The sequence below is a fragment of the Nerophis lumbriciformis genome, linkage group LG08, assembly GCF_033978685.3.
Source record: "Nerophis lumbriciformis linkage group LG08, RoL_Nlum_v2.1, whole genome shotgun sequence".
NCBI classification, from domain to species: Eukaryota; Metazoa; Chordata; class Actinopteri; order Syngnathiformes; family Syngnathidae; genus Nerophis; species Nerophis lumbriciformis.
This window is the reverse complement of record NC_084555.2, coordinates 56,437,153-56,459,518: the sequence shown is the minus strand read 5'-3', so window position 1 is coordinate 56,459,518 and position 22,366 is coordinate 56,437,153. Positions and strand designations below refer to the sequence as shown.

At 35.3% G+C, this 22,366-nt stretch overlaps 1 protein-coding gene across 1 annotated transcript in view; it reads left to right on the top strand.

Annotated features, from left to right (window-relative positions):
• The first annotated feature begins 909 nt into the window (after positions 1–909).
• The window catches only part of tnika (TRAF2 and NCK interacting kinase a), a 227,707-nt gene continuing 206,250 nt past the window's right edge, over positions 910–22,366 (top strand). The window contains exon 1 of the mRNA XM_061969225.1: positions 910–1,152. Within this exon, the coding sequence (XP_061825209.1) occupies positions 1,096–1,152 (57 nt within the window). The 5' untranslated portion in view covers positions 910–1,095. The remainder of the gene's footprint in view (positions 1,153–22,366) is intronic.

Genomic DNA, 22,366 nt, shown 5'->3' with positions numbered 1-22,366 from the left:
CACACACATACAGTAACACACACCGACAGTAACACACACCTACAGTAACACACACCTACATTAACACACACCTACAGTAACACACACCTACATTAACACACACCTACATTAACACACACATTCATTAACACACACATACATTAACACACACCTACATTAACACACACCTACAGTAACACACACCTACATTAACACACACTTACATTAACACACACCTACAGTAACACACACCTACAATAACACACACCTACATCAACACACACATACAGTAACACACACCGACAGTAACACACACCTACAGTAACACACACCTACAGTAACACTCACCTACATTAACACACACCTACATTAACACACACCTACAGTAACACACACCTACATTAACACACACCTACATTAACACACACCTACATTAACACGCACTTACATTAACACACACATACATTAACAAACACCTACATTAACACGCACTTACATTAACACACACCTACATTAACACACACATACATTAACAAACACCTACATTAACACGCACTTACATTAACACACACCTACAGTAACACACACCTACAGTAACACACACCTACATTAACACACACCTACATTAATCGACTTAAACAAGTTGAACAACTTATTGGGGTGTTACCATTTAGTGTAGGGAATATGTACTGTACTGTGCAATCTACTAATAAAAGTTTCAATCCATCAATCAATCAATCAATCAATCAATCAATCAATCAATCAATCAATCAATCAATCAAAACCCACAATCACTTCCGGTATTTTGAGCGCTACCCGCCCGAGTCCCCGCCCACAGACAGGCCCCTCCCCTTTCCACGCCCCTCTCCACCTCCGCTGGTAGTCATCCAGACACAGCAGCGGAGGACTCAGACCCTCGCGGCCGCCTGAGAGTGCGCGCATCTCGGCGTGAGCATCCAGTGAGCAGCCGCCGACATGGACCCGGAAGCGGTGGAAGCATAGCGGCGTGTTTACACCGAGAGGAGGCTGTGTTTGCTTTTCTCTTCAAACATTGGAAGCATTTTAAACAAAATAAGTGTACATTTGAGTCATTTAGTGTGTTTGTCCTTCATCATCATGGCGAGTGATTCTCCTGCTCGAAGTCTGGATGAAATAGACTTGACTGCTCTGAGGGTGAGTTTATATTTATCATACTTTTATTGTATTCATCATACTTTTATTGTATTCATCACACTTTTATTGTATTCATCACACTTTTATTGTATTCATCACACTTTTATTGTATTTATCATACTTTTATTGTATTCAGAACACTTTTATTGTATTCATCACACTTTTATTGTATTCATCACACTTTTATTGTATTCAGCACACTTTTATTGTATTCATCACACTTTTATTGTATTCATCACACTTTTATTGTATTCATCACACTTTTATTGTATTTATCATACTTTTATTGTATTCAGAACACTTTTATTGTATTCATCACACTTTTATTGTATTCATCACACTTTTATTGTATTCAGCACACTTTTATTGTATTCATCACACTTTTATTGTATTCATCACACTTTTATTGTATTCATCACACTTTTATTGTATTCATCACACTTTTATTGTATTCAGAACACTTTTATTGTATTCAGAACACTTTTATTGTATTCATCACACTTTTATTGTATTCATCACACTTTTATTGTATTCAGAACACTTTTATTGTATTCATCACACTTTTATTGTATTCATCACACTTTTATTGTATTCATCACACTTTTATTGTATTCAGAACACTTTTATTGTATTCAGAACACTTTTATTGTATTCATCACACTTTTATTGTATTCATCATACTTTTATTGTATTTATCATACTTTTATTGTATTCAGAACACTTTTATTGTATTCATCACACTTTTATTGTATTCATCACACTTTTATTGTATTCAGAACACTTTTATTGTATTCAGAACACTTTTATTGTATTCATCACACTTTTATTGTATTCATCACACTTTTATTGTATTCAGCACACTTTTATTGTATTCATCACACTTTTATTGTATTCAGAACACTTTTATTGTATTCATCACACTTTTATTGTATTCAGAACACTTTTATTGTATTCATCACACTTTTATTGTATTCATCACACTTTTATTGTATTCATCGCACTTTTATTGTATTCATCACACTTTTATTGTATTCAGCACACTTTTATTGTATTCAGCACACTTTTATTGTATTCATCACACTTTTATTGTATTTATAACACTTTTATTGTGTTCATCATACTTTTATTGTATTTATCATACTTTTATTGTATTTATCATACTTTTATTGTATTCATCATACTTTTATTGTATTCATCACACTTTTATTGTATTCAGCACACTTTTATTGTATTCATCACACTTTTATTGTATTCAGCACACTTTTATTGTATTCATCACACTTTTATTGTATTCATCACACTTTTATTGTATTCATCATACTTTTATTGTATTCATCACACTTTTATTGTATTCAGCACACTTGTATTGTATTCATCATACTTTTATTGTATTCATCACAGTTTTATTGTATTTATCATACTTTTATTGTACTAATCACACTTTTATTGTATTCATCATACTTTTATTGTATTCAGCACACTTTTATTGTATTTATCATACTTTTATTGTACTAATCACACTTTTATTGTATTCTTCATACTTTTATTGTATTTATCACACTTTTATTGTATTCATCACACTTTTATTGTATTTATCATACTTTTGTTGTACTAATCACACTTTTATTGTATTCATCACACTTTTATTGTATTCATCACACTTTTCTTGTATTCATCACACTTTTATTGTATTCATCACACTTTTATTGTATTCATCACACTTTTATTGTATTTATCATACTTTTATTGTACTAATCACACTTTTCTTGTATTCATCACACTTTTATTGTATTCATCACACTTTTCTTGTATTCATCACACTTTTATTGTATTTATCATACTTTTATTGTACTAATCACACTTTTCTTGTATTCATCACACTTTTATTGTATTCATCACACTTTTCTTGTATTCATCACACTTTTATTGTATTCAGCACACTTTTATTGTATTCATCACACTTTTATTGTATTCATCACACTTTTATTGTATTCATCACACTTTTCTTGTATTCAGCACACTTTTATTGTATTCATCACACTTTTATTGTATTCAGCACACTTTTATTGTATTCATCACACTTTTATTGTATTCATCACACTTTTATTGTATTCATCACACTTTTCTTGTATTCATCATACTTTTATTGTATTCATCATACTTTTATTGTATTCATCATACTTTTATTGTATTCATCACACTTTTATTGTATTCATCATACTTTTATTGTATTCATCATACTTTTATTGTATTCATCACACTTTTATTGTATTCAGCACACTTTTATTGTATTCATCACACTTTTATTGTATTCATCACACTTTTATTGTATTCATCATACTTTTATTGTATTCATCACACTTTTATTGTATTCATCACACTTTTATTGTATTCATCACACTTTTATTGTATTCATCACACTTTTATTGTATTCAGAACACTTTTATTGTATTCAGAACACTTTTATTGTATTCATCACACTTTTATTGTATTCATCACACTTTTATTGTATTCAGCACACTTTTATTGTATTCATCACACTTTTATTGTATTCAGAACACTTTTATTGTATTCATCACACTTTTATTGTATTCAGAACACTTTTATTGTATTCATCACACTTTTATTGTATTCATCACACTTTTATTGTATTCATCGCACTTTTATTGTATTCATCACACTTTTATTGTATTCAGCACACTTTTATTGTATTCAGCACACTTTTATTGTATTCATCACACTTTTATTGTATTTATAACACTTTTATTGTATTCATCATACTTTTATTGTATTTATCATACTTTTATTGTATTTATCATACTTTTATTGTATTCATCATACTTTTATTGTATTCATCACACTTTTATTGTATTCAGCACACTTTTATTGTATTCATCACACTTTTATTGTATTCAGCACACTTTTATTGTATTCATCACACTTTTATTGTATTCATCACACTTTTATTGTATTCATCATACTTTTATTGTATTCAGCACACTTTTATTGTATTCATCACACTTTTATTGTATTCATCACACTTTTATTGTATTCATCATACTTTTATTGTATTCATCACACTTTTATTGTATTCAGCACACTTTTATTGTATTAATCACACTTTTATTGTATTCATCACACTTTTATTGTATTCATCACACTTTTATTGTATTCATCATACTTTTATTGTATTCATCACACTTTTATTGTATTCATCATACTTTTATTGTATTCATCATACTTTTATTGTATTCAGCACACTTTTATTGTATTCATCATACTTTTATTGTATTCATCACACTTTTATTGTATTCATCACACTTTTATTGTATTCATCACACTTTTATTGTATTCATCACACTTTTCTTGTATTCATCACACTTTTATTGTATTCATCACACTTTTATTGTATTAATCACACTTTTATTGTATTCATCACACTTTTCTTGTATTCATCACACTTGTATTGTATTCATCACACTTTTCTTGTATTCATCACACTTTTATTGTATTCATCACACTTTTATTGTATTCATCACACTTTTATTGTATTCATCATACTTTTCTTGTATTCATCACACTTTTATTGTATTCATCATACTTTTATTGTATTCATCACACTTTTATTGTATTCATCACACTTTTATTGTATTCATCACACTTTTATTGTATTCATCACACTTTTATTGTATTCGTCATACTTTTATTGTATTCGTCATACTTTTATTGTATTCATCACACTTTTATTGTATTCAGCACACTTTTATTGTATTCATCACACTTTTATTGTATTCATCACACTTTTATTGTATTCATCATACTTTTATTGTATTCATCACACTTTTATTGTATTCAGCACACTTTTATTGTATTCATCATACTTTTATTGTATTCAGCACACTTTTATTGTATTCATCACACTTTTATTGTATTCATCACACTTTTATTGTATTCATCATACTTTTATTGTATTCATCACACTTTTATTGTATTCAGCACACTTTTATTGTATTAATCACACTTTTATTGTATTCATCACACTTTTATTGTATTCATCACACTTTTATTGTATTCATCATACTTTTATTGTATTCATCACACTTTTATTATATTCAGCACACTTTTATTGTATTCATCACACTTTTATTGTAGTCATCATACTTTTATTGTATTCATCATACTTTTATTGTATTCATCATACTTTTATTGTATTTATCATACTTTTATTGTATTCATCACACTTTTATTGTATTCATCACACTTTTATTGTATTCATCACACTTTTATTGTATTCATCATACTTTTATTGTATTCATCACACTTTTATTGTATTCATCACACTTTTATTGTATTCATCACACTTTTCTTGTATTCATCATACTTTTATTGTATTCATCATACTTTTATTGTATTCAGCACACTTTTATTGTATTCATCACACTTTTATTGTATTCAGAACACTTTTATTGTATTCATCACACTTTTATTGTATTCATCATACTTTTATTGTATTCATCACACTTTTATTGTATTCATCACACTTTTCTTGTATTCATCACACTTTTATTGTATTCATCATACTTTTATTGTATTCAGCACACTTTTCTTGTATTCATCATACTTTTATTGTATTCATCACACTTTTATTGTATTCAGAACACTTTTATTGTATTCATCACACTTTTATTGTATTCATCACACTTTTATTGTATTCAGAACACTTTTATTGTATTCATCAGACTTTTATTGTATTCATCATACTTTTCTTGTATTCATCACACCTTTATTGTATTCATGAGACTTTTGTTGGACTTTGCACACTAGAGCGCTCCAACTCATTTCTAAACATGTTTTGTGTTTGTTGCTGTGTATTTAAATTCATTTGTTCATGTTTGTGTGGACATTTGCCAACCTGCATGCTGTGTGGAGTCATAAACATAATAATCAACCAATCAATCAATCAAAGTTGAATTATATAGCTCTTAATCACAAATGTCTCAAAGGGCTGCACAAGCCACAACCACATCCTTGGCTCAGATCCCCAAAAAGTCAAGCCAATGGGAAGAAGGAGACACCTTGGAAGGGAATAGCTAGCACGTCCTCTGTGGAGGCAGATCCGTGGTCCTCTGATAGCCTCTCCACGCAGGAGGAGGGCTCAGAGCAGAAAAGAGAGAAGTGGCAGATCAACCGGTCTAAAAAGGAGAAGCCAAATATTGAAAATGTATTTCCGTGAGAGCCATATAATATTTTCTAGCACTGAATACAACTAAATGTGTGCATTTTTAAGTAAGAGCAACCTTTTAGAGTATAGTAAGTCACTTCTTCTTTTTGATAACATTGTTAGTCTAAAGCTATCCAACAATAAATCAAATACTTCTTACCACTAATGCGACTTCTTGAACAGGTGTGGTAGGAAATGGATGGATGGATGGATTCAAAAGCATGAGAATGTTTTATATGTTGAAGATTATTTTTAACACTGTGATTACCAGCAGGATTACTTATGGTGTCAAGCAATGTCAGCTAAGATTGATCTGAGAGCCAGATGCAGTCATCTAAAGAGCCACGTCTGCCTCCAGAGACATAGGTTCCCTACCCCTGGGCTAGAGTATACAAATGACTTTTAAGATGGGACTTAAATGCTTCTACTGAGGTAGCATCTCTAACTGTTACTGCTAGAACATTCCATAGTACTGGAGCCCCAATAGAAAACGCTCTATAGCCCGCAGACTTTTTTTGGGCTCTGGGAATCACTAATAAGCCAGAATTTTTTCCTAGCAGATTTGTGGCCGGGACATATGTTACAATGCAATCAGCTAGATAGGATGGAGCTAGACCGTGTAGTACAGGGGTGTCAAAGTCATTTTAGGTGGGGGGCCACATGGAGAAAGATCTACTCCCAAGTGGGCCGGACTGGTAAAATCACGGCACGATAACTTCAAAATAAAAACAACTTCAGATTGTTTTCTTTGTTTAAAAATAGAACAAGCACATTCTGAAAATGTACAAATCATAATGTTGTTTTTTTTACACTTACATTAATAGTATTCTAGCTTTATTTGTCGTTATTTATACTTTCTGAATAAATGATGTGATAATGTTCATCAGTCAACTCATTGGTCTTCATTTTCAATCTTTCAAGATAAAAAAGTAATTTCAAAGTGAAATTACAAGATGTTATTTATGTAGTTTGCTCATTTTCCTCGACTGGTGCACTAACATCATGTGCTTTATTTTTGTACAAAGAATTGCAATTGCGACATCTAGTGGACACATTCAGAACAGCAGTTTCTTTCATTCCAAAATTTCAGCTCATTTTTATACTTAGCAAACTCATCCTGCGGGCCGGATAAAACCTGGGCCGTACGTTTGACACCTGTGGTTTAGTATTTTATACGTAAGTAGTAAAATCTTAAAGTCACATCTTAAGTGCACAGGAAGCCAGTGCAGGTGAGCCAGTATAGGTATACATATATATATATATATATATATATATATATATATATATATATATATATATATATATATATATATATATATGTATATATATATATATATATATATATATATATATATATATGTATATATAGTATAGGCATAACATGATCAAACTTTCTTGTTCTTGTCAAAAGTCTATCAGCCGCATTTTGTACCAACTGTAATCTTTTAATGCTAGACATAGGGAGATCCGAGAAATAATAGGTTACAGTAATGGAGACGAGACATAACGAACGCATGAATAATGATCTCAGTGTCGCTGGTGGACAAAATGGGACACCTTTTTGCGATATTATGGAGATGAAAGAAGGCTGTTCAGTAACACTCTTAATGTGTGACTCAAAGGAGAGAGTTGTTTTAGTAACACTCTTAATGTGTGACTCAAAGGAGAGAGTTGTTTTAGTAACACTCTTAATGTGTGACTCAAAGGAGAGAGTTGTTTTAGTAACACTCTTAATATGTGACTCAAAACGAGAGAGTTGTTTTAGTAACACTCTTAATGTGTGACTCAAATGAGAGAGTTGTTTTAGTAACACTCTTAATGTGTGACTCAAAGGAGAGAGTTGTTTTAGTAACACTCTTAATGTGTGAGTCAAACGAGAGAGTTGTTTTAGTAACACTCTTAATGTGTGACTCAAATGAGAGAGTTGTTTTAGTAACATTCTTAATGTGTGACTCAAAGGAGAGAGTTGTTTTAGTAACACTCTTAATGTGTGAGTCAAACGAGAGAGTTGTTTTAGTAACACTCTTAATGTGTGACTCAAACGAGAGAGTTGTTTTAGTAACACTCTTAATGTGTGACTCAAAGGAGAGAGTTGTTTTAGTAACACTCTTAATGTGTGACTCAAAGGAGAGAGTTGTTTTAGTAACACTCTTAATGTGTGACTCAAAGGAGAGAGTTGTTTTAGTAACACTCTTAATGTGTGACTCAAAGGAGAGAGTTGTTTTAGTAACACTCTTAATGTGTGACTCAAAGGAGAGAGTTGTTTTAGTAACACTCTTAATGTGTGACTCAAACGAGAGAGTTGTTTTAGTAACACTCTTAATGTGTGACTCAAAGGAGAGAGTTGTTTTAGTAACACTCTTAATGTGTGAGTCAAACGAGAGAGTTGTTTTAGTAACACTCTTAATGTGTGACTCAAAGGAGAGAGTTGTTTTAGTAACACTCTTAATGTGTGACTCAAAGGAGAGAGTTGTTTTAGTAACACTCTTAATGTGTGACTCAAAGGAGAGAGTTGTTTTAGTAACACTCTTAATGTGTGACTCAAACGAGAGAGTTGTTTTAGTAACACTCTTAATGTGTGACTCAAAGGAGAGAGTTGTTTTAGTAACACTCTTAATGTGTGAGTCAAACGAGAGAGTTGTTTTAGTAACACTCTTAATGTGTGACTCAAATGAGAGAGTTGTTTTAGTAACACTCTTAATATGTGACTCAAAGGAGAGAGTTGTTTTAGTAACACTCTTAATGTGTGACTCAAAGGAGAGAGTTGTTTTAGTAACACTCTTAATGTGTGAGTCAAACGAGAGAGTTGTTTTAGTAACACTCTTAATGTGTGACTCAAACGAGAGAGTTGTTTTAGTAACACTCTTAATGTGTGACTCAAAGGAGAGAGTTGTTTTAGTAACACTCTTAATGTGTGACTCAAAGGAGAGAGTTGTTTTAGTAACACTCTTAATGTGTGACTCAAATGAGAGAGTTGTTTTAGTAACACTCTTAATGTGTGACTCAAAGGAGAGAGTTGTTTTAGTAACACTCTTAATGTGTGACTCAAAGGAGAGAGTTGTTTTAGTAACACTCTTAATGTGTGACTCAAATGAGAGAGTTGTTTTAGTAACACTCTTAATGTGTGACTCAAAGAAGAGAGTTGTTTTAGTAACACTCTTAATGTGTGACTCAAATGAGAGAGTTGTTTTAGTAACACTCTTAATGTGTGACTCAAAGGAGAGAGTTGTTTTAGTAACACTCTTAATGTGTGACTCAAAGGAGAGAGTTGTTTTAGTAACACTCTTAATGTGTGACTCAAAGGAGAGAGTTGTTTTAGTAACACTCTTAATGTGTGACTCAAAGGAGAGAGTTGTTTTAGTAACACTCTTAATGTGTGACTCAAAGGAGAGAGTTGTTTTAGTAACACTCTTAATGTGTGACTCAAAGGAGAGAGTTGTTTTAGTAACACTCTTAATATGTGACTCAAAGGAGAGAGTTGTTTTAGTAACACTCTTAATGTGTGACTCAAAGGAGAGAGTTGTTTTAGTAACACTCTTAATGTGTGACTCAAAGGAGAGAGTTGTTTTAGTAACACTCTTAATGTGTGACTCAAAGGAGAGAGTTGTTTTAGTAACACTCTTAATGTGTGAGTCAAACGAGAGAGTTGTTTTAGTAACACTCTTAATGTGTGACTCAAACGAGAGAGTTGTTTTAGTAACACTCTTAATGTGTGACTCAAAGGAGAGAGTTGTTTTAGTAACACTCTTAATGTGTGACTCAAAGGAGAGAGTTGTTTTAGTAACACTCTTAATGTGTGACTCAAATGAGAGAGTTGTTTTAGTAACACTCTTAATGTGTGACTCAAAGGAGAGAGTTGTTTTAGTAACACTCTTAATGTGTGACTCAAAGGAGAGAGTTGTTTTAGTAACACTCTTAATGTGTGACTCAAATGAGAGAGTTGTTTTAGTAACACTCTTAATGTGTGACTCAAATGAGAGAGTTGTTTTAGTAACACTCTTAATGTGTGACTCAAATGAGAGAGTTGTTTTAGTAACACTCTTAATGTGTGACTCAAATGAGAGAGTTGTTTTAGTAACACTCTTAATGTGTGACTCAAAGGAGAGAGTTGTTTTAGTAACACTCTTAATGTGTGACTCAAAGGAGAGAGTTGTTTTAGTAACACTCTTAATGTGTGACTCAAAGGAGAGAGTTGTTTTAGTAACACTCTTAATGTGTGACTCAAAGGAGAGAGTTGTTTTAGTAACACTCTTAATGTGTGACTCAAAGGAGAGAGTTGTTTTAGTAACACTCTTAATGTGTGACTCAAAGGAGAGAGTTGTTTTAGTAACACTCTTAATGTGTGACTCAAAGGAGAGAGTTGTTTTAGTAACACTCTTAATGTGTGACTCAAAGGAGAGAGTTGTTTTAGTAACACTCTTAATGTGTGACTCAAAGGAGAGAGTTGTTTTAGTAACACTCTTAATATGTGACTCAAAACGAGAGAGTTGTTTTAGTAACACTCTTAATGTGTGACTCAAATGAGAGAGTTGTTTTAGTAACACTCTTAATGTGTGACTCAAAGGAGAGAGTTGTTTTAGTAACACTCTTAATGTGTGAGTCAAACGAGAGAGTTGTTTTAGTAACACTCTTAATGTGTGACTCAAATGAGAGAGTTGTTTTAGTAACATTCTTAATGTGTGACTCAAAGGAGAGAGTTGTTTTAGTAACACTCTTAATGTGTGAGTCAAACGAGAGAGTTGTTTTAGTAACACTCTTAATGTGTGACTCAAACGAGAGAGTTGTTTTAGTAACACTCTTAATGTGTGACTCAAAGGAGAGAGTTGTTTTAGTAACACTCTTAATGTGTGACTCAAAGGAGAGAGTTGTTTTAGTAACACTCTTAATGTGTGACTCAAAGGAGAGAGTTGTTTTAGTAACACTCTTAATGTGTGACTCAAAGGAGAGAGTTGTTTTAGTAACACTCTTAATGTGTGACTCAAAGGAGAGAGTTGTTTTAGTAACACTCTTAATGTGTGACTCAAACGAGAGAGTTGTTTTAGTAACACTCTTAATGTGTGACTCAAAGGAGAGAGTTGTTTTAGTAACACTCTTAATGTGTGAGTCAAACGAGAGAGTTGTTTTAGTAACACTCTTAATGTGTGACTCAAAGGAGAGAGTTGTTTTAGTAACACTCTTAATGTGTGACTCAAAGGAGAGAGTTGTTTTAGTAACACTCTTAATGTGTGACTCAAAGGAGAGAGTTGTTTTAGTAACACTCTTAATGTGTGACTCAAACGAGAGAGTTGTTTTAGTAACACTCTTAATGTGTGACTCAAAGGAGAGAGTTGTTTTAGTAACACTCTTAATGTGTGAGTCAAACGAGAGAGTTGTTTTAGTAACACTCTTAATGTGTGACTCAAATGAGAGAGTTGTTTTAGTAACACTCTTAATATGTGACTCAAAGGAGAGAGTTGTTTTAGTAACACTCTTAATGTGTGACTCAAAGGAGAGAGTTGTTTTAGTAACACTCTTAATGTGTGAGTCAAACGAGAGAGTTGTTTTAGTAACACTCTTAATGTGTGACTCAAACGAGAGAGTTGTTTTAGTAACACTCTTAATGTGTGACTCAAAGGAGAGAGTTGTTTTAGTAACACTCTTAATGTGTGACTCAAAGGAGAGAGTTGTTTTAGTAACACTCTTAATGTGTGACTCAAATGAGAGAGTTGTTTTAGTAACACTCTTAATGTGTGACTCAAAGGAGAGAGTTGTTTTAGTAACACTCTTAATGTGTGACTCAAAGGAGAGAGTTGTTTTAGTAACACTCTTAATGTGTGACTCAAATGAGAGAGTTGTTTTAGTAACACTCTTAATGTGTGACTCAAAGAAGAGAGTTGTTTTAGTAACACTCTTAATGTGTGACTCAAATGAGAGAGTTGTTTTAGTAACACTCTTAATGTGTGACTCAAAGGAGAGAGTTGTTTTAGTAACACTCTTAATGTGTGACTCAAAGGAGAGAGTTGTTTTAGTAACACTCTTAATGTGTGACTCAAAGGAGAGAGTTGTTTTAGTAACACTCTTAATGTGTGACTCAAAGGAGAGAGTTGTTTTAGTAACACTCTTAATGTGTGACTCAAAGGAGAGAGTTGTTTTAGTAACACTCTTAATGTGTGACTCAAAGGAGAGAGTTGTTTTAGTAACACTCTTAATGTGTGACTCAAAGGAGAGAGTTGTTTTAGTAACACTCTTAATGTGTGACTCAAAGGAGAGAGTTGTTTTAGTAACACTCTTAATGTGTGAGTCAAACGAGAGAGTTGTTTTAGTAACACTCTTAATGTGTGACTCAAACGAGAGAGTTGTTTTAGTAACACTCTTAATGTGTGACTCAAAGGAGAGAGTTGTTTTAGTAACACTCTTAATGTGTGACTCAAAGGAGAGAGTTGTTTTAGTAACACTCTTAATGTGTGACTCAAATGAGAGAGTTGTTTTAGTAACACTCTTAATGTGTGACTCAAATGAGAGAGTTGTTTTAGTAACACTCTTAATGTGTGACTCAAATGAGAGAGTTGTTTTAGTAACACTCTTAATGTGTGACTCAAAGGAGAGAGTTGTTTTAGTAACACTCTTAATGTGTGACTCAAAGGAGAGAGTTGTTTTAGTAACACTCTTAATGTGTGACTCAAAGGAGAGAGTTGTTTTAGTAACACTCTTAATGTGTGACTCAAAGGAGAGAGTTGTTTTAGTAACACTCTTAATGTGTGACTCAAAGGAGAGAGTTGTTTTAGTAACACTCTTAATGTGTGACTCAAAGGAGAGAGTTGTTTTAGTAACACTCTTAATGTGTGACTCAAAGGAGAGAGTTGTTTTAGTAACACTCTTAATGTGTGACTCAAAGGAGAGAGTTGTTTTAGTAACACTCTTAATGTGTGACTCAAAGGAGAGAGTTGTTTTAGTAACACTCTTAATGTGCGACTCAAAGGAGAGAGTTGTTTTAGTAACACTCTTAATGTGTGACTCAAATGAGAGAGTTGTTTTAGTAACACTCTTAATGTGTGACTCAAACGAGAGAGTTGTTTTAGTAACACTCTTAATGTGTGACTCAAACGAGAGAGTTGTTTTAGTAACACTCTTAAATAAATAAATTGCCAGAAATAGCCAATTTGCTCAATTTACTTTTAACTCTGTTATTATTCATAATTAATGATATTTATCTTTGTGGAAACACTGATCGTCTTAATGATTTCTCACAATAAATATATATAGAAACAGATAAATATCAATATGCAACACTTTATTTTGATATTTTCTCTAAGTGCACATTTTTCAAATTGAACATTTTCAAATGATGACTTCTGTCATGACTTGGTCCTGGGTGTTTGCTTTTCCGGGATGCAACGGAAAGTTGGCACGGGCGAGACGGGAATGAAGGTACATGATTTATTTATTAACTATAAATACAAAAAAAAGGATCAAACAAAAAGCGCGCACAGTGGCGGAGAATAAACTATGAACAATTAAACAAAACTTGCAAACTATGGCTTGAATAAAGAAAACCACTTGGCATGGACAAAAAAGGAGCAGCGTGAACGATGGACATGAAAAGGAGTTAGAAATGTGTCGAGCATAAATGTGGGGTGAGGTCGTCAGAAAGACAAACTGAAAAACACTGAACTTAAATACTACAGACATGATTAACGAAAACAGGTGCGTGACTCAAGACGTGAAACAGGTGCGTGACGTGACAGGTGAAAACTAATGGGTTGCTATGGTGACAATCAAGAGTGCACAATGAGTCCAAACGTGGAACAGGTGAAACTAATGGGGTAATCATGGAAACAAGACAAGGGAGTGAAAAGACAGAAACTAAACAAAACATGACTTAAAACAAAACATGATTACACAGACATGACAACTTCTAAGACAGTCATGTGAAATCACAATATCCCATTTTAACGAGCTAGCCACTAACATTTTTTAACTAATCATGAATGACTTTGCACCATGTTTGTACAAATAATAACTCATGTCAAATACAAAAGTCAACTCTCAAATGTTTAAATAAACCATGTCACACTTTGAACTGGACACCAAATCTGTTTTCTGTTTCTTTGTCAGTTAGTGAAGACCAAGTCTTTCAAATATTTTCTTGGATTTTCAAATTCTATTTGAGTTTTGTCTCTCTTAGAATTATAAATGTCGAGCAAAGCGAGACCAGCTTGCTAGTAAATAAATACAATTTAAAAAATAGAGGCAGCTCACTGGTAAGTGCTGCTATTTGAGCTATTTTTAGAACAGGCCAGCGGGCGAATCATCTGGTCCTTACGGGCTACCTGGTGCCCGCAGGCACCACGTTGGTGACCCCTGGTTTAGATTATTAAGGATCCCCATTAGTCTACACCGCAGTGAAGACTATTCTTCCTGGGGTCCAGGCAAAAAAACATCACATAATCACAAAACAAAAATGTACAAGATTTTAAGGTTAACTTCCACAGCCTAGTCTTATTCCTCTTTTGACATCAAATCTTGGACATGTTCCTTGGTCTCGAGCTACCGAACTATCAATATTGGCGTAGAACATTAACATTTTTGTCATGACGAGGGGGGGGGGGTCGCAGCTTACTGCGAGGTTTGTTCTCCCAAGATGCAAACGGACTATTCCAGACAAGGCGTGAAGGTAGGAACATATTTAATTATTCAACTAACATTCAACGAAGTACAAAACAACAGAAAACAACCCAAAGGCAAGCGTGCCTATCGCACGCGGAAGCTAAGGCAAAAAAGTTAGGACATGAAACATGAAACTATAGACGTGAAAACAACTAACCAAACTATGGCATGAAGCAACTAGCAGAAGTGTGGAGTCACACATGGACCGAGCAGCATGAACTAAGCAATGACGCCACGACGACTGACTGGCAAAGATAATGCTCTTCTTGATTAGAGCAGGTGCGTGTCCCCAACACCAGAGGCAGGTGAAACTAATTAGTCGCCATGGTAACTAATCAAACAAGGGAGCGCAAACAGGAACTAAAAGACTCCAAAACCAACAAAAAATAACAAAAACATAATCCAGACCACAACAGTGTTTCCCACACATTCATTTATTTGTGGCGGCCCGCCACGAAAGAATTACGTCCGCCACAAATAGATTTTTCGGCTTTTGACTCGCTCGACCGCTCATAAAAGCAATGGGACTGTCTGTGAATGTTGCTTGTAGTTACAACTCCGGTGCAGTAGGTGGCGGTAGCCTACTATACATTGTAACTCCGCCAATAGCACTTAATTCACCTGGTGGGCCAGAAGAAGAAGAAGAGGGACGGACGGACGGACGAAACAGGATCAAAATACGAGGGTAATATAGGTTCTAGGTAGCTATGTTATAGCTGCATCGCTCGCGGCTCGTCATATATTTAACGTTAATCCGCTGCTTCATTAACACCGCCGCTGTTTGACTCGTGGGCCGGGGCAGACGCACGTGGTAACAGTCAGCTGTTTTCATACCGACGAGCTAACGTGTCCAGGTTATAACCCTGTTGTCAATAAACACATGGACTGAAGCTAAATTGTCCACTGTCCACTGCAGCTTGTGAATGCAATGAAAAGAATAAAATCTGAGCCAACCAGCTGTTAAAATGTTGTCCAGGTTAATGTTTTGGCCATTAAAGGCCCTTCATTTCAAGATTTCAACTGTGATCGGGCTTTAAACAGGTGGCTGACCTGTTCAGATGAGTGTAACTGCTACTGGTCAAATAATGTGAAATAGCATTTCATTTTACATGTATGCAATGCCATTTAAATGTAATTATAGATAATAATAATAATAATAATAATAAATACTGTGTAGTGTTGTAAATAGTCAACGGGAAGAATTTTAGTAAGATATAAGCCATGAGCACTGCACAGCCAGAAAAAAACCTAGGCAGGACAAGTAAAAATATTGGGGCAAGTAGATTTGAGAAGTCGGGCAAGTAGAAAAAAACCTTAACGTTGAACCCTGCATGTGTTGAGCTGCTGGTTAGACGGCACTGTACATAGAGCGCTTCTGCTCGTTAGTAATAAATTCTAATGTTGGATGTTCACTCCTTCACACAGATGATGTATAGAAAAATATTTTCAACGGCCGAAAAGGGCTCGACTTGGAGAGGAGGTAGGCCTACAGTCCGGACCACAGGTGCGACCTGTTCAGCAGCAGGAGGAGGAGGAGGAGGAGGAGGAGGTTGACTGACTGTGGCAGGACACCTCTGCCTCTGTTTCACTTCATGTTGCTGGTAAATAATATGGTTGTAGTAGTAGGCTAAAGTTAAATTATTTAGTATTCACTAATTAAAGGGGCAGAGCTTTAAGAGACATTTTAGCTTTTATATTTTATAAGATATATTTTTTGTAAGAACCACAATTAATAAATATATTTCAATGAATCACTAATTGTTCAAATCTGTATATAAATATGTACATAAAATGTTGTAATTATATTCCAACTCCGCGTTCTTCTTGGTCATCGCCGCTGCCGCTGCCACCCCCGCCCCCCGACCACACCACCACAAATAGATGCCTGTCCTGTGGGAAACACTGGATCATGACAATTTTCGCCAAAAATATGTGTCCTAATACAAAATATTTTAAGGTTTGTTGAACAGATGGATGTTGGGGCGGCGTGGCTCGGTTGGTAGAGCGACCGTTTTGAGGGTTCCAGGTTCGTTTCCCGCTTCCGCCATCCTAGTCACTGCCATTGTGTCCTTGGGCAAGACACTTTACCCACCCACACTTGTTTAAATGTAACTTAGATATTGGGTTTCACTATGCAAAGCACTTTGAGTCACTAGAGAAAAGCGCTATATAAATATAATTCACTTGACTTCAACACAGTCAAATGCTTTATAAAAGTGTAAGAACAACATGAGACTCTTACTATAGTCCAGTGGTTCTCAACCTTTTTTCAGTGATGTACCCCCCTGTGAACATTTCTTTAATTCAAGTACCCCCTAATCAGAGGAAAGCATTTTTGGTTGAAAAAAAGAGATAAAGAAGTAAAATACAGCACTATGTCATCAGTTTCTGAGTTATTAAATTGTATAACAGTGCAAAATATTGCTCATTTGTAGTGGTCTTTCTTGATCTATTTGGAAAAAAAGATATAAAAATAACAAAAAACTTGTTGAAAAATAAACAAGTGATTCAATTATAAATTAAAGCTGCAAGTAGCATTGGTCGGGCCCGCGTATTTGGCAGGTGCTAGTCCTAACTGTCCCAATACTTTTGTCAAGTGATAGTCATAAGTGTCCCAATACTTTTGTCTACTTTTAGTCTGAAGTGTCCCAAGACTTTTGTCTAGTGTACCTACCTTGTCTGCATTGTGTGGGCACGTTGGTGCTTCCTGCTTTTAAGCAGCCATCTTAAAAAAACAGCAGCGCAGCAGCATCAGCGCAGCGGGTCTTTGAAGGGTCATCAAATCAAAACCGGAGCAGTTAGAAAAAAAGCGCTTCTGTCATTGTAATCACAAGGGTTCAATCTCTCTCCTGTGTTAGTTTGAAGGCGAAACGACAAACGCGCTCAGAGGAGATAGTTTTTGAAGGAAGGTGACCGGTTTTTACAAAAAATTTGTTTTGAAGGGGGAATAGCAAACTTCCTGTTGATTTTTGCTGGGAGTTGTCAATTTATGAAATGTAGGTCTAAGTGAGACCTTCCCAGTGGGAGTTACAGGCAGTTTTGTCATTTTTTTCTTCCGAGGAGCAGTTTTTTTTGCGTTTTATTAAAAAATTGCAGTAGAGCGCAATTTTGAGATTTGGGGTTAGGTTTTTTTATTAGATCACAATTTTTGCCAGTCCTGATGTGTGCGTTCAGTTTGGTGAGTTTTGAAGCATGTTAAGGGGGTCAAATTACAGCTCAAAGAGGCAAAAGTGACTGTTTTTAGTACTTTTTTGTCTTGAAGGGGGAATTGCCAACTTCCTGTTGATTTTAGCCTGAGAATGTACTATTATGAAATGTAGGTTTAAGTCAGACCTACATAGAGGTTTTTGTTTCATGTCTCTCCGACCTTCCTAGTGGGAGTTACAGGCAGTCTAGTTTTTTTCCCCCCTAGGGGGCGCTAGAGCGCAATTTTGAGTTTTGTGGTTCGTTTTTTTAAAAAAAAGGCAATTTTCGCAGGTCCTGATGTGTGGGTCAAATATGGTGAGTTTTGAAGCATGTTAAGTGGGTCAAATTACAGTTTAATGTGGCGGCGGAAGAATAAAGAATAAAGAATAAAACCTTACAAATTCAATAGGTCCTCCCTTTGGGAGTCCTTATGCAATGGGCCATGCGGGCCCTAATAAAGATTTCTAAACATAGAAGTAATCATCAATTTAAAGTGCCCTCTTTGGGGATTGTAATAGAGATCCATCTGGATTCATCAACTTCATTCTAAACATTTATTTTGTTGAAGTAATATTCAATAAATATATTTACAAAGGATTTTTGAATTGTTGCTATTTTTAGAATATTTAAAAAAAAATCTCACGTACCCCTTGGCATACCTTCAAGTACCCCCAGGGGTACGCGTACCCCCATTTGAGAACCACTGCTATAGTCCACCAAGTCTACTACTAGCCTGATGTTACCGTCTTTAAAATGTCCTTTTAAGAAAGCTGATTGGTTCAATTATTGAGAAATATTTTATTCTTGCCAGGTTTAGGGATTAGCTTAATTAGACCTTGCTTCATGTTTGGACTTAATTCTTGTTTGTGTATGCATGTTGATAAGGCTTTGTGTATCAAATCCTTCCAAAAGAACTGGTAAAAGTTAGCAGTAAGTTATTCCCAGCCCAGTGATTTATTTGAGGACATTTTCATAATAACCAAATCTAATTCCTCTCTTTGAAGTTGTGCCTCACATAATTCTCTGAAAGAGTCGTCTATTTGTGGCATAAATGTTTTCATTTTGTGAAAGAAGACAGTCATGTGGTCTAAGGCGTGACGTGAAGAGTACAACTCGGAATAGAAGAAGAAAATCTCTATTTCCATTTAACATATTTGAATTCTTTTAAACTGTTGTCTACAAGGAAGAATTGTTTCCCCCTTCAATCAATCAATCTTTATTTATATAGCCCTAAATCACAAGTGTCTCAAAGGGCTGCACAAGCCACAACGACATCCTCGGTACAAAGCCTCAAAGCATTGAGCACGTGACTTTATGAGGGCGCCTTCTGCTTTTTCCAGATAAAGTTTATCCAGCTTGGATTGTAATTGTGTGAATGTGTTACTTTCTAAAGTATTCCCACCAACATCAATGCAAACTTTGCTTACTTCCTGCTGCAAATTACATTCAGAACTCATCATATTTTTATCCATTTTTTTTCTACTGAATTTAATACTAAACTCCCTGATTTTAAATTGAATGAATTCCCATTTATTGATATTATCTGAAATGGAATATTATTTAGTCATTTAGTATTGCAATTGTAGCGCTGCATGGGCTAGGCGGGTTAAAAGTGTAAACCGTGTGACAGAAGATGGTTGGTCTAGGACAGGGGTCGGCAACCCGTGGCTCCGGAGCCGCATGCGGCTCTTTGATCACTCTGATGCGGCTCAGCAGTTTACTTGCTGAACCCCCCAATTTTCCCGTGAGACTTCTGGATTTCAGTGCCTCTCTCAGAAAACTCCCGGGATATATATATATATACCGATTATCACCCTTACAACCATAATAAGGGCGTGCCATGATGGTACAACATATGGCGCCCTCTACAATCTGTATTAATAGCGTGCCAGCCAGAGGTGGGACCAAGTCATTGTTTTGCAAGTCACAAGTAAGTCTCAAGTCTTTGCCCTCGAGTCCGAGTCAAGTCCCGAGTCAAGATAGGCAAGCCCCGAGTCAAGTCCAAAGTCAAGACTGGAAAGTCTCAAGTCAAGTCCTAAGTCCTGCATTTTGAGTTTCGAGTCCTTTCAAGTCCTTTTAACCACAGACTAATATATTAACACAGATTGTGTATGCTTTTCAAACGCTGTATTTATTTATTAAAACAAGTGCATTTTAAATTGCAGGAAAGAAAATTGTGCTGACATTGCACTTTATAATAGCACTATTAACCAGTCATTTTAAACATTAACTCATTCCTTTACAGAACAAACACATTGAAAAATAAAGTGCAAATGTACTTATTTGTACAAAAGTGTTAACATTGAAAAAACATGACATATACGTGAACATAACAAAAAAGTTGTACTTTTTATATGTCAGGGCCCTATGCTGCATTGCATTTGCAAAAGACCAAATTAGCCAAGAGTCTGTCAGTCATTTGTGCACGATGGGGGCGTAGTATGATGCCACCATGGCTGAAAACTCGCTCCACTGGAGCACTGGAGGCAGGCACTGCCAAGACTCTCATGGCCACTCGGAACAGTGAAGGAAGAGTCTTCATGTTCAATGCCCACAACAAAAGGGGGGAGAGAGTTTTTTTGGGTTGGTGCACTACTTGTAAGTGTATCTTGTGTTTTTTATGTTGATTTAATTAAAAAAAAAAAAAAAAAAAAATATATATTTCTTGTGCGGCCCGATACCAATCGATCCACGGACCAGTACCGGGCCGCGGCCCGGTGGTTGGGGACCACTGAGGTAAACAACCAACAGTATGTCAGAAAGCTAGCTAAAACGGTACACATATTCATAATATAGTATACATTTTAACTGACCTTTATTTGACTATTTTTGTCTTTTTTTAGGTGGCTAAAATACGCGGTGCTGCTGACCGCCGTCTAACGTTACGTGTGATATATTGACTAACGTAACCCTGCTTAAAAAAAATCACTGAACAAAAAGTATGAATAAGGTAGTGAACTGCAACAGATTCCCGTGTTTGCAATAACGTTATAACGTTAGCAGTGAGTTTACAGCCTCACTGATTTAACTACACAGCAAATAAAAGTCACGTTACTTAGCCAATAAATGTTATCTTACATTCAAAACTTACCGTTCTTTGTGCAACTTCAAATGCCGGACGAAGTTGGAAGTTGTTGCCTCTCCATCAGTCATTTTGGAACCGCATGTGTTGCATACTGCAAACCGTTTTGTGTTGACCACCTCGTAATTTTTATACCCAAACAAAATTATTTTAGGTATCATTTTTTGTTCACTGGCGTGTGGTTTGGACATGTCTTCTTCGTTAGTTGTCCTGCAATTTGATTGGATGAATGCTGTGTGATGAAAACAAAGTAGATGTAATTTGATTGGCTGTTGTACTGAGAGCACACCAGCTGACACACGCAACGCTGATAGACAAGTACACAATGAAAAATACGGAGCGCTCCCGAATAACTTTTTCATCTTTGGGTTTTGGGGAAAGTAGCAAGTCATGTCAAGTCATGTCAATTCAAAAGGCTCAAGTCCAAGTGAAGTCACAAGTCATTGATGTTAAAGTCTAAGTCCAGTTGCAAGTCTTTTTACATTTTGTCAAGTCGAGTCTAAAGTCATCAAATTCATGACTCGAGTCTGACTCGAGTCCAAGTCATGTGACTCGAGTCCACACCTCTGGTGCCAGCCCAACACTTGTTATACAACATACATCTTCTGCTTGCACACGTAGGTGACAGCAAGTCATACTTGTTCAACAGCCACACAGGTTACACTGACGGTGACCATATAAAACAACTTTAACACTCTTACTAATAATGCGCCACACTTTGAACCAAAACCAAACAAGAATGACAAACACATTTCGGGAGAACATCTGCACCTTAACACAACATAAACACAACAGAACAAACACCCAGAATCCCATACAGCCCTGACTCTTCCGGGCTACATTATACACCCCTGTCACACATCAACACCCCCCCCCCCCCCCCCCCCCCCCCCTCTCTCTGTGCGTCGGTTGAGGTGGGCGGGGTTTGGTAGCGGGGGTGTATAATGTATCCCGGAAGAGTTAGGGCTGCATAGGATTCTGGGTATTTGTCCTGTTGTGTTTATGTTGTGTTACGGTGCAGATGTTCTCCCGAAATGTGTTTGTCATTCTTGTTTGGTGTGGGTTCACAGTGTGGCGCA